The 15,338-nt window shown below is 52.3% G+C and overlaps 1 protein-coding gene across 2 annotated transcripts; it reads left to right on the top strand.

The window, feature by feature from the left end:
* Positions 1–784: 784 nt before the first annotated feature.
* TRIT1 (tRNA isopentenyltransferase 1) lies at positions 785–14,512 on the top strand. Of its 2 annotated transcripts, XM_088154015.1 has the most exons (11): positions 786–984; positions 4,346–4,488; positions 4,924–5,020; positions 5,765–5,919; positions 8,227–8,369; positions 8,601–8,712; positions 8,921–9,033; positions 9,336–9,413; positions 10,976–11,085; positions 12,124–12,241; positions 13,685–14,512. In XM_088154015.1, exons 1-11 carry the CDS (start codon positions 850–852, stop codon positions 13,828–13,830), a joined length of 1,350 nt encoding a protein of 449 aa, XP_088010141.1. In that variant the 5' UTR covers positions 786–849; the 3' UTR covers positions 13,831–14,512. The 2 variants fall into 2 exon arrangements, with proteins under 2 accessions (XP_088010146.1, XP_088010141.1); XM_088154020.1 differs by lacking the exon at positions 12,124–12,241 and having other exon boundaries at positions 785–984; positions 13,685–13,827.
* The last annotated feature ends 826 nt before the right edge of the window (positions 14,513–15,338 follow it).

Here is a 15,338-nt window from a genome sequence, read left to right as displayed (position 1 = left end):
TGATCCAAAACCATCCATGACATAGCAATATGATGTGTGAACTCCCCAATGGAGAGACCAGGGAGGGGCAAATGTCCAAGATGCAAGTTCCTGGAGGACTGGGGTCCTAAATCAATTGGTGCACTTCATAGACCTTGTAGTGCAGTGTCTGCTGTGACACTAGGCAACTGTGGAGTAGTTAATGCATCCGAGGGAAACAAACCATGACTTTACGCTAGGTGTAACTGCAGCTGAAATCGCAGAAATTCCTGGCAATTCCAGGGGATGTTTCAGGTCTGGTCTTGGGAAGCTGTCATTCCAAGGTGAGACTGGGAACCCAGAGTTTGGGACTCTGAAAAAGTCTGAAATCAGGGAGACGCTCTAAAACAGGGTTCCTCCACCTTAGCGACTTTAAGGTGGGTGGACTTCAACTCCAGAATTCCCCAGCCAGTTAGGTGTAATGGCTGGCTGGGGAATTCTGGGAGTTGAAGTCCACCCACCTTAAAGTCGCTGAGGTGGAGAACCCCGCTCTGAAAGCAGAACTAGGGCGAGCGATCCAAGGCTCGGTCTGACTCTCTTGCCGAGCCAGGACTGGCTGAAACGGGCCTGCACGACAGCCATGGCTTACAAACCAAGTGCCCGAGGCCGCGGAAGAGGCTCGGCGGCAGAAGGCGCACCAAAGGCCCAAACGCCTGCCCGCCCACCCAGCGCCCCCAGGCCGAAGCGCGCAGGCCGCGCGGGGGGGGGGGCGGCCCGCCGGCGCCCTCGGCCCCCCGGCCCGCCCAGCCCCGCGCGCGCACCCGGAGGCCCCTCCGCGCGGCCCCGCCTCCCGCGGCCGAGCCGGGGCCTCGCCCGGCCCCTCCGCCGGGCATGGCGCGCTCGATGGCGGCGCGGCGGCTGCCGCTGGTGGTGGTGCTGGGCGCGACGGGCACCGGCAAGTCCCGGCTGGCGCTGCAGCTCGGGCTGCGCTTCGGCGGCGAGATCGTCAGCGCCGACTCCATGCAGGTGCGCGGCGGCGCCGCGGCGGGCCCGCTTCCCCGCGCGGCCGGCTCTCGGGGCGGCCGCGGGCCCGGGCGGCCGCCCTCCGTCCCTCCCGCCCGTCCGCCCGCTCGCTCGCTCGCTCTCCGCAGGCGCCGGCGGAGCCGCGGCGCCCCTCCTTCCCCGGCCTTCGTCCGTCGCGGGCCCTCCCGGCGGGCCTTTCGGCGCCCCCCGCCCGGGAAGCCTTCGGCCGGCCCGCGGGCCTGGATGCTGGCGGCTGCCCCGATGAGCTCTGCCCGCTGGCTTGGCTGGCTTTCATCGTTTTCAATCGCGTACCTTCCTTCAGCGCACTTAAACACTGCTTTAGTCTTCGTGGCTTTCTGCACTGGTTGGGATCCGGCTTTTTGAAAAGAAGGGGTGGCATGAAATGGTGCTGCCATCAATGAAAACGTTCCGCCCCTAACGTAATGGGCGCTCTGGGGAACTGGCTTCTCCTTGCCGGGCTCCTTTGCACCTGGAAGGAAGCGCCCGCGCTGCGTGGGAGCACGAGGCCCCGCGGAGCAGCGGCCTTTCGGACGAGGGCCCCCCGCCGTTTCTCGTCTGGCCTGACCTGCAGCCAGAACGGGATTCCCATTCCAGGCTTGCCCTGCTCCTAAGGAGGGGCCGACGGGCAGGAGCTTCTCCCACTGGGAGCCCCTCAGACCTGTTGAACTAGACTCCAGCCAGCCAGCGTGACCAGCGCGGACAAGGCCCTTCTCTCAGCCCGGAGCACATTGTCACCTCTTCCTCCCACCCCCAGGATGGCGGTGCCTGGATGCCACATCTGTTTAGTCTAAGAACGAGGGGCCCAGAGAAGGATCCGTTCCTTAGATTTGGGCATTTTTCTCTCGCCGATAGAAACGCCATCTAGATCAGTGTTTCTCAGCCTTGGCAACTTGAAGATGTATGGACTTCAACTCCCGCTGGCTGGGGAATTCTGGGAGTTGAAGTCCACTCACCTTCAAGTTGCCACGGTTGAGAAACGCTGATCTAGATGATGCTTGTGATCTGGGTCCAGTTTGGTTGAGCTGACAGGCAGGGTATGGACCTGAGACTGTTCAGTAGCCTTGGTGGGTGATCTGTGATGTCACTTCACTGGGAGGTCTGCCCCACAGGGCTCCATCTTGCCTCTCAGGTGTTCAGCATCTTCATGGAGCTGCTAGGGGATGTGATCTGCAGCTTTGGAGGGGGAACGATCAGGATGCCAATGCTGTGTTGCTCTTGGGCCCCCCAGTTCCAGGGGAGCCATCAGTGCCTTAAGTGGAATGTTGCTAAGTTTGATCATGGCCCGAGAGAGAACTAAAACAAAGTCTGTGCAACATAGAAGTGCTGTTAACAAATAGGAGACTGGACCCAGGGGCTGAGGCTTGGTCCAGTTGGATGGGGTTGTATCCCCCAGAAAAAGCAGGTGTGGGGATCCCCCCTTGATCCTCTGCTGTCACTGGATTTACAGTAAAAGACTGCAGTTGCCCAATTCTGCCTAGTGTACTAACTGCAGCCATTCCTGAGCCAACTGAATTTGGCATCAATGATTCTTTCCTGTTATGAAGTTAAGATCTGCAGGAGAGACTCTTGAGATGGCCCTGGCTGCTGGGAGGGGGCACCTCCTGTGCTCTTCCCAGGGCGTGGGCTGCAGCCCCCAGGGTTGCCTTTGGCCCTGACTCTCTCTTCCTTTAGTAGAGCAGCCAAGATGCTTCTCTCATCAGAGTTTTAATTGCTAACGATGTCTGTATGGGCTTTCATCTGTTCTTTGAATCTTTTTTTTATTCCACTTTTTATTGATTGATCACTGTCTTGAGCCCTCCCACTAAGCAGAAGGTGGGTTAGGACCTGGAGACCTATAGGGTCACTTTTCTCTTGCTGTTCCTGCCTGACCAGTAAGTCCTGGGAGAGCTGGCTCATTCCAGGTTCCATCGAGCAAGCAACAACATCTTGTGGGACTAGGAAGACTGGGCTTTTCTGTGCCCTACAAAAGAGCATTCCCCTAGAAATTCATGTGGGCCCTGCCCTGTAGGAATCTTGCACATCTTTAAAGATGGGGTCTTCCAAGAGGTCCAGGAGAAAGGATAGCACACACTTCCCGGGTTTGGATTTATATTATATGATTGTGGCTAGGTTTTGCTTTGTTCTTTTTCCCACTCTGCCTCTGGATATCATTGTTTTTCATTTGTTTATTCTTACCTTATTTTAATCCTATTATCTGAGCCAGCTAGAGGAATAGTGCTTTCATCCCAGCCATGGCTGTCCTCAACTCTTGCCTCCTGGATTGCTTCCTTGGAGGCAGGACAGATTCTGCTGAGGCAAAGGCACCTTGGCGCCTCCAGCTGATGGGGGAGCTTTGCTTGAGAGCTTTCTTCTGCTGAGGCTGCATCCAGGGCGAGGTTGTCTAGTTGTACTGCCAGCTGGGATCTCTGAACTTGGAAGCTGCCAATTAGGAACAAGATCGTGCAAAACCCAGACCAGTCTGTACTGATTCTCACCGTCTCCTGGCATTCAGTATCAAATTCCAGATTTGAACTGAGAATTATTTTGCATCTTTAGAGGTGCAGGTTCATCCTTAATATTATGTGCCAAAGAAAATATAGAGCAATCCTGAAAGCAAAAGTGGCTGTTTTGGTCCTTGCAGTCTCATGACTGGTCGCCCAGAAGATGAGTCTAGGAGGTGATGGAACACACATCGTCTGTCCTTGCTCAGATGTGTGCTATTCAGTTGTGGCTCCTTGGTGATGAGCAAAAAGCAGTCAATACATGCTTAGCGTTCCTATCTTTGTGTATTTCAAATGTTCTATGGGTACATCTAAAGCCTAACTGTTCTCTGGACAAAGTAAGCAGGTCTTAGGTATATGTGCCAAGACACCGAGTGTGTCTCTAGAGATGGTTCTTAAACCAGTGGATGTCAGTGAGTTTGCTTGCAGCTTCAGGCTCTACAGACTCCTTCTTCCCAGCAAGAGAAGGAACACAGCTCCACCCCGCCCCACAGGGAGTGGTGCTGACCTCTGCTTAGGAAGATGGTACTTGAATATGGCCAGAAAGAGGGAGATTGCATGATACCCTGGTGAAGCAGAGTGCTCTGAGTGAACTGTGTTTCATTGGTGCACTAGGTCATTAGGACATGTTGATGCATGCAGACACACACCTGCTTTGCACAGTGCCTTATTCAAGCAGTTCTGAACCAGGCATGCACATTCTAAGGGTGGGGGTGACAAACTTGTCTTCAGCAGTGCTTTCAGAGGGACCCTTTGGTTGCAGCGTGAAGTGGTGAGCCAGCTGAGATGTAGGCTGGCCACCACCATGAAGACTAGCACTGGCTGAATTTCATGCTCCATCTGTCTGTCCCTCCCTGTCTCAGGTATATCAGGGCCTGGACATCATCACCAACAAAGTTTCTGCCCAGGAGCAGAAGCTGTGCAAGCATCACATGATCAGCTTTGTGGACCCCTTGGTCACCAATTACACTGTACTGGACTTTCAGAAAAAGGCCACTGCCATCATATCCTTTCCTAGAGGCTCTGTTGGGACTTAGATGGGATCAATGCTGTGGGAGAGAACCATGACCATGGGCTTAAAAACCACATTATATCCAAATTTGGGAAAGCGGGATGGGGAGGGGAAGATGGAGATGCTTCTGGTTGTTAGGAGAACTAGAAAAGAAATAAAGGAAGAAGCTTGTTTGTGACTGAGGGAAGTAACAAATGTAAATTGTGTCCTGGAGAATCCAAACCTTTCTAATGCTGGTGGTGCATCAGCATTTCATAAAATGCTAATTGGAAAGAAGGGGGAAAATACAGAAAATAAAGATTAAAAATGACTTCCAAAATGTATTATTTTAAAGATGTCAGGCTCTATATGTGAAATATATTGTTAGGATTTTTTTTTAAGTGAGGCTGAGCTTCACAGCTTTTCCGCATGTTCCTCAACTACTCACATTGATGAGATTCTTGACTCCCAGAAGGTCCCAATTGTGGTCGGTGGAACAAATTATTACATTGAATCTTTGCTCTGGAAGATTTTGTTTGACACCAAGGTAAGCATCACTTCAGCACAGGTAGAAATTAATCCTTTGGTAGGAGGGATTTTGACCTGATAGGTGGTGGAGAAGGAGTTTCATCAAGGTTGTGTTCTTTGCCTTCCTATTGCTTGGCTGATTTATGTGAGTTTTGAATTCTACTTCTTTCCTGCAAGAATCCTTTTAGGACCTACCTTCCTTCCTTCCTTCCTTCCTTCCTTCCTTCCTTCCTTCCTTCCTTCCTTCCTTCCTTCCTTCCTTCCTTCCTTCCTTCCTTCCTTCCTTCCTTCCTTCCTCTAAATTATTTATTTATTTATTTAGTCTAAATGTGCAGTCCAGGCCCAGCAGTTCTGTAGTCAAGAAATGATGCAGAACCCTGCCCTTTCTGAATGCCTGCAGAAACCTTTGGTTGTAAAAATGTCACATCTTTATAGCATAATCTTTCTCCCCAAACTGCACAATAGTCTGAGATTTTCCTTATATTGCTTGATTTATTTGTTGGTAGTGTTAATGATTTGTTCAGCTTTTTCTCCTCCCTTTCCGCCTGGGTCTTTCAGCTGGTGTTCTGCTTGCAAGCAGGATGTCCTCCTTAGAGGTGGGCAGTGCTGGAATGTTAGTGGGTGGATGCAAGATCTCCCTTTTGAGTCCAACATCCTTTCTGGACCTTTTGCTCTTAGCAGAAAGAAACCTAGCTACAGGTTATCTTCTGAAAGCACTTGTCATACTTTGGGGGATCTGTCTTGTGTGTAATCCTCTTTCCAGGGGGAAGGCAAGGGTCCAGAGTCGGCAGTGGCAACTGCAGAGTGGAAAGCTGAGCTGGAGAATCTGGAGAGTCAAGAGCTCCACCACCGGCTGAATTTGGTGGACCCTATCATGGCAGCCAAACTGCACCCCCATAATAAGCGCAAAATAATCAGGTCAGTTGAACAGCTGATAGTGGGGGAAGGACAGGCTCCCACTCACCCTTCTGGAGGCCACAGAAATGGAGCCAGCAACAGGGAGAGCCAATGCTCTCCAAATGCTACAGACCCCAGACAGAGAATTAGACCTGCAGGTTCCTCTGGAAGAGCATTTTGTTCCCCAAATGCCCTTAGCACTCCAGAGGCTGGGGGGAGAGAGACCCACTCTCGCCTCCCGCTTGTCCCCCCATGGTAGAGTTCCTCTGGTGATGGAGACTCTGTTTAATTGCTGTGGGTCATAGTCTTTGGAAAAACTTATTCCCCATTTTAGTTCACACTTTCTTGGTCAGGAGCGTACCTGTTGGTTGTGTGGCCCCACCAATCCTTTCATTTACAGCCTGAAAGCCCACCTCAATTGCCCTCTGATACCTGGTAACAGATGCCGAGTGATAGCAGAGCAACTTTTCTGAAAAATGAGAAGCAAAGTTGTGGTTTTTATCTCCTGCAGGCTTAGCGCAGTTCTTCAGCTTCTTTTAAAAATATAACGGAGAGAAGTGGGTCAACATTGCCAGCCTGCCCTCTGGGGGAATGTGGCTGCTGTGTCCCCTGTGATTGCTGGCTGCTGAAAAGAGGGGGGGCAAAGAGGCCATCCACCCCCACTATAAAGTGCCTGTCCTGTTCCAAAGTCACCCAAGCAGACGGCTGTGGCCGGAGGGGGTCTGCAGGATATGGTAAAAAAAAGTCAAGATGGCAGCCACATAAAAAATGGGTGGACCTTTGATTGGGCCATCATCTTGACCACAGCCTGAAGACACGTCTGGCATGGCCCTGAGTTGGTATCCCTAAACTCTGCCAGGAGCTTCCCAGGCCCCTTAGCACCCTGTGCCAGCAGTCCCCAACAGCTGTGATCACAGAGGGACCCAAGGGGGGGTCAAGAAAGTCGAGATGGCAATTGTGGTCACACAGTCAATTGCATCTGTTGCACGTAAAAATGGAACAGGGCTTCAGTTATGTGATCACAGCTGCCTTCTTGATTTGTGGACATGCTCCTCCGCTCCCCCCAGGAAGCCCCCATGTGATCCTGAAGCATCGAGGCTGGAGCCAATCTCCTGTGACCCCAGTTCAGAGCCTCCTCTCTGGCCCATAGCAAGCAGCACCCCCTTGCCTTGAGGGCAGCAGCTCTGTCATGCTCAAGCTACCTGGGAAGCGAATCTTGGGCTGGGCAGGGTGGCTGCTCTGGGTTTTGCACCGGTTGTGCAAGCTGGAGTTGCCCTACCAGGAGAGTGGCTTCTTGGCTGCGTGGGAAGCAGGTTGCGACCGGCCCTGGCTTGCTCTTCTACCCAACCTTCCCAACCCTGCCCTGCCTGGGAGACGGCCGGAGGAGCCCCTGCCCTGCTCACTTAGAGTGGGGCAAGGGCAGACCTTCCTCAGTAGCCCCAAGATTTCGTTCTGATTTGCTCTGGGAAAAACTGAGATTGGGGGCAGTCAAGGCTGGGCATAGCAGCCTGAAGAAGGAGCTGATGATGCTGAGAGCCTGCTCTGGGCTCTCCTCACTTCCCCCGTGGTGCCCTGTAGACGCATTGTGGCAGAGCTCTTCTTCCACTCAGAGTCTGGAGGTGCCAGATTGAGAAGGCTGGGCTGCCCTGCAAGGATGGCCTGAGGCAGACTGAGGGCCTCTCTAGCAGAGCATGCAGTCCCAGGCAGTCCCTGGGCTGGAGTAACTGCAGCCCCCAATCACTCTAAGGAGAGAGCCCATTTGTTGCTGCTGTCCAAGCCTGAACTTCTGCCCATCTGGGAATAAGGAACTAACTCTAACTGTATCCCAAAGGCTGGGAAATGCCGCACGGTTTGGAGGGAGGAGGAACCTAACGTATGGCTCAGGCTCTAGCTAAGGGCGCATTGTTTTTGTGGCACAGTGGAGAGTCTCTGGGCTTCTGGAGCGCGAAACTTCCTCAGTCCTGATGCTTTTGCCTGGAATTGATGTGCTTCTGATCTGCCCATCCCCCACTTGCGGGAGTCAGTGGCAGCCTCTTTGGAGCTCCTGCAGCGCTCAGCGAAAATGTTGGAGCGTTTCCGGGTTTCTGCATTCCTCCAGGTGGCTTGGAGGGATTCCCACTGGTGGACATTGCCCACCAGATCAGTGTTGTCCTTCTTTTCAGCAAGGACCAGGTATGGTCTTGCTGTTTCTGCAAGCGCGTCATTCTCTGGCACTTTTTCCCTTTTCGGTTCTGATCTGGTGCCATTCTTTGCCCTGAGGTGGCTGTGGCTGAGTGCCCTCCAAGCTGACACTCCCTAAAACTCACTCTCTCCCTCTCGTGCCTGTAGGAGTTTGCAGCTGTTTGAACAAACAGGAATCCCCCACAGTGAGCTGCTGCGACGGCAGCATGAGGAAAAAGGGGGAGGGCCATTGGGGGGGCCCCTGAAGTATCCCAACCCTTGCATCTTGTGGCTTTACGCAGAACAGGCAGGTAAGGAAGAGGGAGGATCTGGTGAGGGTGGCTGAAGGAGGTTGAGAAGCATGACCGTGCAGGTCCTTCTGGAAACACGTGCAGTTTTTTTCTTGTGGTCAAGTTGTGTGGCTTGCAGCCATTCTCTGCGCATGTGCTGCTGAGTGTGACTGTGGAGCTGACACCTATGTCAACCTCCCAGAGCCTTCGTAGGTTGCAACCTGACCTTTTCATCTGCTGGGTTTCCCTCAGTTCTGGAGGCACGACTGGACCAGCGGGTGGATGTGATGCTGGAGGCTGGGCTGCTGGAGGAGCTGCAGAACTTTCACCGGCAATACAACCAGGAGAGAGTGGCTGAGAACAGGTGAGGCCTCTTGGTCCTGCTTGGGAGGTGGACTCTGGCGAGGGTGGAGAACAGCAAACCAAGCCCGTTCCTCCTTCGGAAGGACTGAGCTGGCCTCAGATGGGATGCCTGGATCACAGCGGGGGCTCAGGAGGCCAGATTCCGCCTTAGTGGTCAACAGCCGCATGCAGGAAATGTTGGTCACCCACTTCTCGCTCCTTTTCCCCAGCCAGGATTATCAGCAGGGCATTTTCCAGTCCATTGGCTTCAAGGAATTCCACCAGTACCTGATTTCCGAGGACAAGAGTCCAGAGGAGGTGAGACGCCAGTTGCTGGACCAAGGTGAGGATCTGTTTGGGGGAAAGGCATTTCTGGGGAGCAGGATGTGGATATGCTTGATTGGCAGGCCAGAGAATTAGGCGAGCCTTTGGTGTAACAGGCGAATGCACGTTCTGGGGGGTGGAACACATTTTCCAACACTCTGAAATGCGGCTGGGTCAGCGGAAATAAATGGGGTGTCGAGCAAAGAATTCACGGTGCCTTCCCCACACCACTGGGAAACCAGCTTGTATTGGCGCGACTGTACTCCCTGCCAGGGCCAGTCTCTTGCGGCTCCACTGTGACCTTTCTCTGAACTCTTTCAGCCATTCAGGCCTTCAGGACGGTGACCAAGAGGTACGCCCGGAAGCAAAACAAGTGGGTCCAGAACCGGTTCCTGAGGCGTAAGTCCCTGCTGCTCCTTTGCTCAGCTGGCCGGGAGAGAGGCAGGCGCCTCTTCTCTTCTTTGGCCTCCTGGCATCTGTGGCATGCCGGGCACGCTAATCTGAGCCAAAGCTTGCTCTGCAAGTCACTCAAGTGCCAGGGTTCTGTTCTGGGAAACGGGCAACAATGGTAAAGGCTGGAGTTCTTTTAAGCCTGTGCAGAGTGCCTACCCTCCGAAAGGCTCTATTCCAGACTAGCCGTGCCTGAGGAGCTGCTCTTCTGCAGCCATTTAAGATACCCAAGGGCGGGTGGCGAAGCAAGCGATGCCAGGGAAGGGACCCTCGTGTTCACTCTGGCTTTTCCTTCTTGGGCCAGATGGAGGGAGATGCCCCAACTGACAGCCATTCTCCCAGATCCAGCTGGCTCCTTGCCAGAGGGGCATGAAACTGCTTTCCTCTCCCCCCCCCCCCGCTGGACCATCCCACCTCACCCCAGGCTTGGAGGGGAGCCAGAGCTGGCAGCTGGGGGGAGCGCTAGTTGAAGGATTCTTGGGGGGTTCAGGAGAAAGGCATGGAGCCGGCACAGAGCCCGCAGAGCGGAGCGGAGAGGAGGCAGACTGGGCCCGTGGCAGTGCCTTTCCCGGGGCAGGTGCTGAGCAGCCCACGCTCGCTTCTCTGCCAGGCAGCTGACAGGTGTGGCCTGAGCCAGGCTTTGTGGTCAGGGCAATCAAAGGCATCACCTGCTCAGATTTTGGCACTGGGAGGCCCATTGTCTTGCTGCTATTAGAGTCAGCCTGCCAACTGGCAGGTGCGGGTCACCGCCTTGAGAGAGAACTGCACCCTCTCCTGTGATCTGGACTCTGGACAGACAGCCGCACTGCACTGCCTTGCGTCGGGGGCAGGATTCAGAAGAGCAGCGTCTGGCTCTCCTGCCCCTGGTCTGTTATTTAAAGCAGAAAGTTTGCCTCCTTGAGATGCCACAGTTACTAGCTCACTGTAATCCTTCTGGAAACCCTTCTCCTACCCCCCCCCCCAGGCTGTTTCCATACAGCCCCAGCCATGGGTGACCAGCATCTTTTCCTCCTCACTGTGTATAGAAACCACATAATATCAGCTAAGTGACCGGCTATATAGAGCAATGTAGTAGATTAAAAAAGTAAAATAATGCATCACTCAGATTGAAAGAGACACACGAATCAGGATAAACACGTCTTTCTGAACAGGCACAAGGGGGAGGGTCCAGTCCTCTTATGGCTGAAGAAGCACTGCCCCCTCGGCCCAGGGCTAGTCTCTTGGTGGCTTATACAGGGGGCCCATTGGCAGGGAGAGTAGGGAGAAGCTGGGGGGGGCAGGGTGTGCCCTCAGCCAGTTTCTGCTTTGGGGGCAGGCTCAGTCAGTTTCTACAAACTGCTGGGGGGCAACTCTACCTAATATTCACAGCATAGCTCCCCCTTTCAGCACACCCTTAGCCCCCCCCAAACACTACACCTTACTGACCCTTCCTACTACTTTTACTGGGATCACAAGGATAAGCATTGTCTGCTTCTAAACCTGATGATGCTCTTTTTTATGGGGCCCTCCAGGTCCTGGATCAAATGTGCCCCCCGTCTATGGTTTGGAAGTGTCTGATCTCTCTCAGTGGGATGAGAATGTATTGGAACCTGCTGTCCAGATTGTGGAGAGCTTCTTGAAGGTAACCACCAGATCGCCCTGAAGGGGGGTTTTCCCAGCACACTTTGAGCCTGTCAACGATTGCCTGTTCTGACTGGCAGCTGCCCTCTTGACTCTCCTGCTGGGTCCCCAGGGCCCCTTGGCCTGGAGCACCTACTGTGTCTAGAACTGAGGCCACCTTGTCTCGCAAAGTGTGTGTCCTGCCCTGAATGGAGGAGCCCTTAGAGGTGGGGAGTGGGCAGCTCTGGGGAACCAGAAAGACCCAGCAAAGTTTTTCAGTATCTCCCTTAGGCAAGACATTACCCCATCCCTGCAAAAAAGAAGGATGGGGCAGGAACAGGAGAGTGAGAATACCCCCCCGGGCAGGGGATAAATGGAAGAATTAGTCTTCATGTTTTCAGAGCCAGCAGAAACACTGTTTCCTTGCCCCTGAATGGCAGGTAACACCTTCCCTTGGTTTAAAGCATTTGGCCCCGAACCTCGTCTTGAGACTGAAGTGCAGACCTCATGGCCAAAACATCTGGCCAGGCTTCTGGACTCTTCTGCTTTTGCCCTGTGTTCTGCTTTTAGCACCAACAGGCTTGATAAAGAGTTCTGAAGGAGGCAAACCTTCCTTGCCTTCTTTGCCATTTGGATGATCCTAATAACAGTCTTGAAACTCTGGATTTGGGCCTCCCAACTCTAGCATGCTTAATGGAGAAATAAGACAGGTTCACCTGGTTTTGCTCAGAGGAAGGGGAACTGAAGGTCCCATACAGTAAAAGAGCTGTCATCTGGAGCATTGCTGATCTGGGACAAAGCTGGCATGATGGGAGCATCAGCCCTGGCACCCAATGACCAGCCAAGGCTCCGTGAGCACTTGTTAGTAATTGCATAGTCAGTCTCTGAATCACAGAACTCGGAGCCTGCCAGGAGCTTCTCTTTGAGGGCGGGGGCTTGGCTTCTCTTGGTCTTCAGCTCTGAGGCTCTGCTGCCCTTCAAGGAGCAGAGAGGACAGGTTGAAGTCCTCTTTGCCTGTGGCATGCCTCTCTCTGCTGTGTGTCATTCCCCCCCACCCCAGGGGCAGAAGCCTCTAAGGGAGCCCCTCACGCTGGAGCCAGTACCGGGAAAGGACAAGCAGAATTGCCAGTTGTGTGAGCTGTGCAGCAGAGTCATCATCGGGGACAGAGAATGGAGAGGTAAAGCTTGCCGTGGGTGGGGAAGAGGACAAAGCAGGAGCTGAATGGCCCCAGCAGCCTGGACAAGGGCCTCCTTCCCCAAAGATCACCACAACTTTTGTGTCACGTGACCGGCTTTTGCAGGATTGTCTACCACTCGCTTGTTTAGGCAGCAGCTTGGCAAGCTGGGAGGTGGGCTGTGGAAGCCGTGCTCCAAGTGACCATCTGTCGTGGGCTCTCAGCCTCTCCCTTGACCCCCCTCCCCCTCCTCTTTGCTGGCGGAACAGCAAAACCAATCACCTCCACAAACAAAGGGAAGAGGAGACAGCAGTGGCATGGGCTGGGGCACGGCCTCCACCCTCACTGGCAGAGTTGGCCAGGCTCTGCCTTAAATCTTATCCTGTAAGAATCTACTTTGGGACGGGGGGGAGGAGCTGTTCCCTTCCGAGCAGAATAATGGGAAACTGAGTTGGGAACCAATTGCTACCAAAGGTGAAAGCAGCATCTTTCTGGAGTGTTCTTAGCTAAAAAGAAAACAAGATGTGAACGCAGTACAAAGATTCTCTCAATGTTCCTTAAAAGAGCCACAGTTCTTGTTTTAGCTACTCCATGCATCTGATGAAGTGAGTGGCAGTTCACAAATCCTTTTGCCTTTTAATAAAATGTGTTAGTCTGAAAAGGTACTACCAGATTCCTCCTGATTGTTGTTTTAAGATTTTTTAAATATAAGTTTAAATGGAACTTAGTGCTGGTTTGCAAACAGAGCAGAATGAGATGCTGAAATGTATCAACAGGTTGTAGGTAGGAATCATATTTTTCAATTATTTGCCCCCCTCCCCACGCCCTGGTATTTTTCCCAAAAGTGTCCCTATAGTAGAAAGCATGCATGGACTGTGCTGGGCCTTTTCTTTGAAGGGCTTGGATGTTATTTGTGTTGCTCTTCCTCCACAGGCAGCATTCAGAAATGGTGTTCCCATAGTCAGCCCCCTTCCTCCTCTGTCGCATCAAGATTCCCCTTTTGCTTAATTCAGCCTTACCTATAGGACTCCAGGCCCTAGCTGTTGCTTGGGTTGTACTGTGCTGTGTGCCAATTTTCCAGTTGCAGGAAACTGAGTGTGGTTTGGGTGGAAAATACTTGACATTTTACAATAGGGCAGTTCAACCTGCCTTCTCAGGATCCTTCTGCCAAAAGCCAAGCTCACTCTGTAGCAGGTTTTGGATATTAACCAGTCTCTCTGGATCACTTTAAATTCAGAATAAATGGATTTTCAGATAGATATCTTCCTCTGGGAAGCTGAACCAAAGGCAGTGTTTTTTCTCTGAAGGCTGCAGAACCCCACTATTATGCAGAATAGGTCTGCACCCCCATGTATGGTAAAAGATTTGTACAGTTTTATTTAGAAAAACAAGGTCGTTTGTCATTTCTGGAGCAACAGATATTCTGAACGACTCTCTCGTTGGCAGCTCATCTGAAATCCAGGTCCCACCGCTTCCACCTAAAGAAGCTCAGACGCTTGGCCTTGGGCTCCCTCTCTGCAAGGTGCTGCAGCAGCACAGAGTCTCCTGTAGAGAGGAGGATGGAGGGACCAGGGGAAGACTGTGAAACGTAGGCCCAGCCGTGCTTCCAAGACTTTGGGCAGGAGCTCTGGGGACAAATGGGGCGGGATCCCATCCATGTGGAATGAACTGAGATCAAGTGCTTTCGTGCCATTTTCCAGGAATTCTAGTCTGAAAAATGCAAGGCTCTCGTTTTCCAGGAATTAACTGTCCCATTTGCCATTCTGGACTTGAATACCATGGCATTCATCTAATTTTACACTCCTTTTTTTCCTTAAATGAAGGCAATATTTTTATATTTTGATACTGTGGATGCTAGTGCCTTTTTCTTAATTACATGACCTTGCAAATGCAGAGAAAGCTCTCTGCAGCTTCAAGGAGAGAAGCTTTGGTAAACCTTCCACTGCTTAACCTGCCGCACCTTCCAGGACTTTATGCCAACAACACAACATAATTTCTGTGTCCTGCAAGGGTGGTTTGAATGCCCTGTCCTGAAGGAAAAGGAGTTGAGCTGCAATTTTCCAAGTCTGCTTTCCAGGGATTTCCCTCACTTTGGGACATCGGGAATAGACTGTGGCTTAAGAACAAGCCTTGCTCTTCCCACACAAGGCTCCTCCGCTGAGTTCCTACACAGCTTTAGGATGAATGGTCTCCTGAGCCCAGGACCAGCCTCTGTGTTTGGGCTCTGGTTTGGGTTCTCAGCTGCTGTTTAATAAACCATTTAAGTTGTTGTCAGCCCTGTTTTTCTGTCTGCCTCTTTGAGATTTTGGTTACAAAATGAATCCAGGGATTTCCCAGTGAAACTCACCCCTCGTGTAGGGCACGTTGACAAAGCAGAGGTGGGCAGTGTAAAGTCCAAGAGCTGCAGTGGCCCCTGCCCTCAAATGGTTTGCTGGTTATGATTGCTGAAAAGGGATGGCCCAGATTCCCACCAGTTTGTGAAACAAGAAAACTGTAGCTCAAGCTCTAAAATAGACCATCACAGTTAGAAGCAAAACTCACAGAAGCGCCTCCCATCTCTGCCCCCCCATCTTGACATAGCTCCACCTCTTCTGTGGCCCTTATCCTCCCAAAGTTGCCCAACCTGCGATAGAATATAGATATTTGATCATTTCATTTGCCAACCAAATGTATTGTCAGGGGGAGTATTTTCAGGCTGCTGAGGGATGAATAGACTCACCCTCCATGTCAGCATCCCTTGATGCGAGAATTCACTACTGACAACCAAAGCTGATCATGGAGCCCTCCATGAGAAGGTGAGAGTGTGAGGAATGTTCCTCTGGCAGTGGGGAGAATAGTGGGGAAAGGTCCTTTAAATTGGGCAGTGCGGAGGAGTCTGGCACAGGGCTGGGGAGCTGGGTACAAAAATGGTACTCCAGTAAACAGTAGATGAAGGCATGTTTTGAGGCTCTTCAAGGCAGCTTTTGGTGGCTTTAATAGGTTTCAGCTGCCCAGGAGCTGCTTAATGGTGTTGAAGAAGACAAAATAACCTTTTGGGATCTGGCTCTGGTTAAGAAAGATGGGGACGGGACAGAGGATTCAGTTTAGGCCAGAGAAGTGC

This window comes from Python bivittatus, unplaced genomic scaffold (genome assembly GCF_059951505.1).
Source record: "Python bivittatus isolate LINGU-HERP-01145 unplaced genomic scaffold, Pbiv_v1 ctg000040_np1212, whole genome shotgun sequence".
Taxonomy (NCBI): domain Eukaryota; kingdom Metazoa; phylum Chordata; class Lepidosauria; order Squamata; family Pythonidae; genus Python; species Python bivittatus.
Note: the sequence above shows the minus strand (reverse complement) of the source record. Positions and strands in the feature narration are given on the sequence as shown.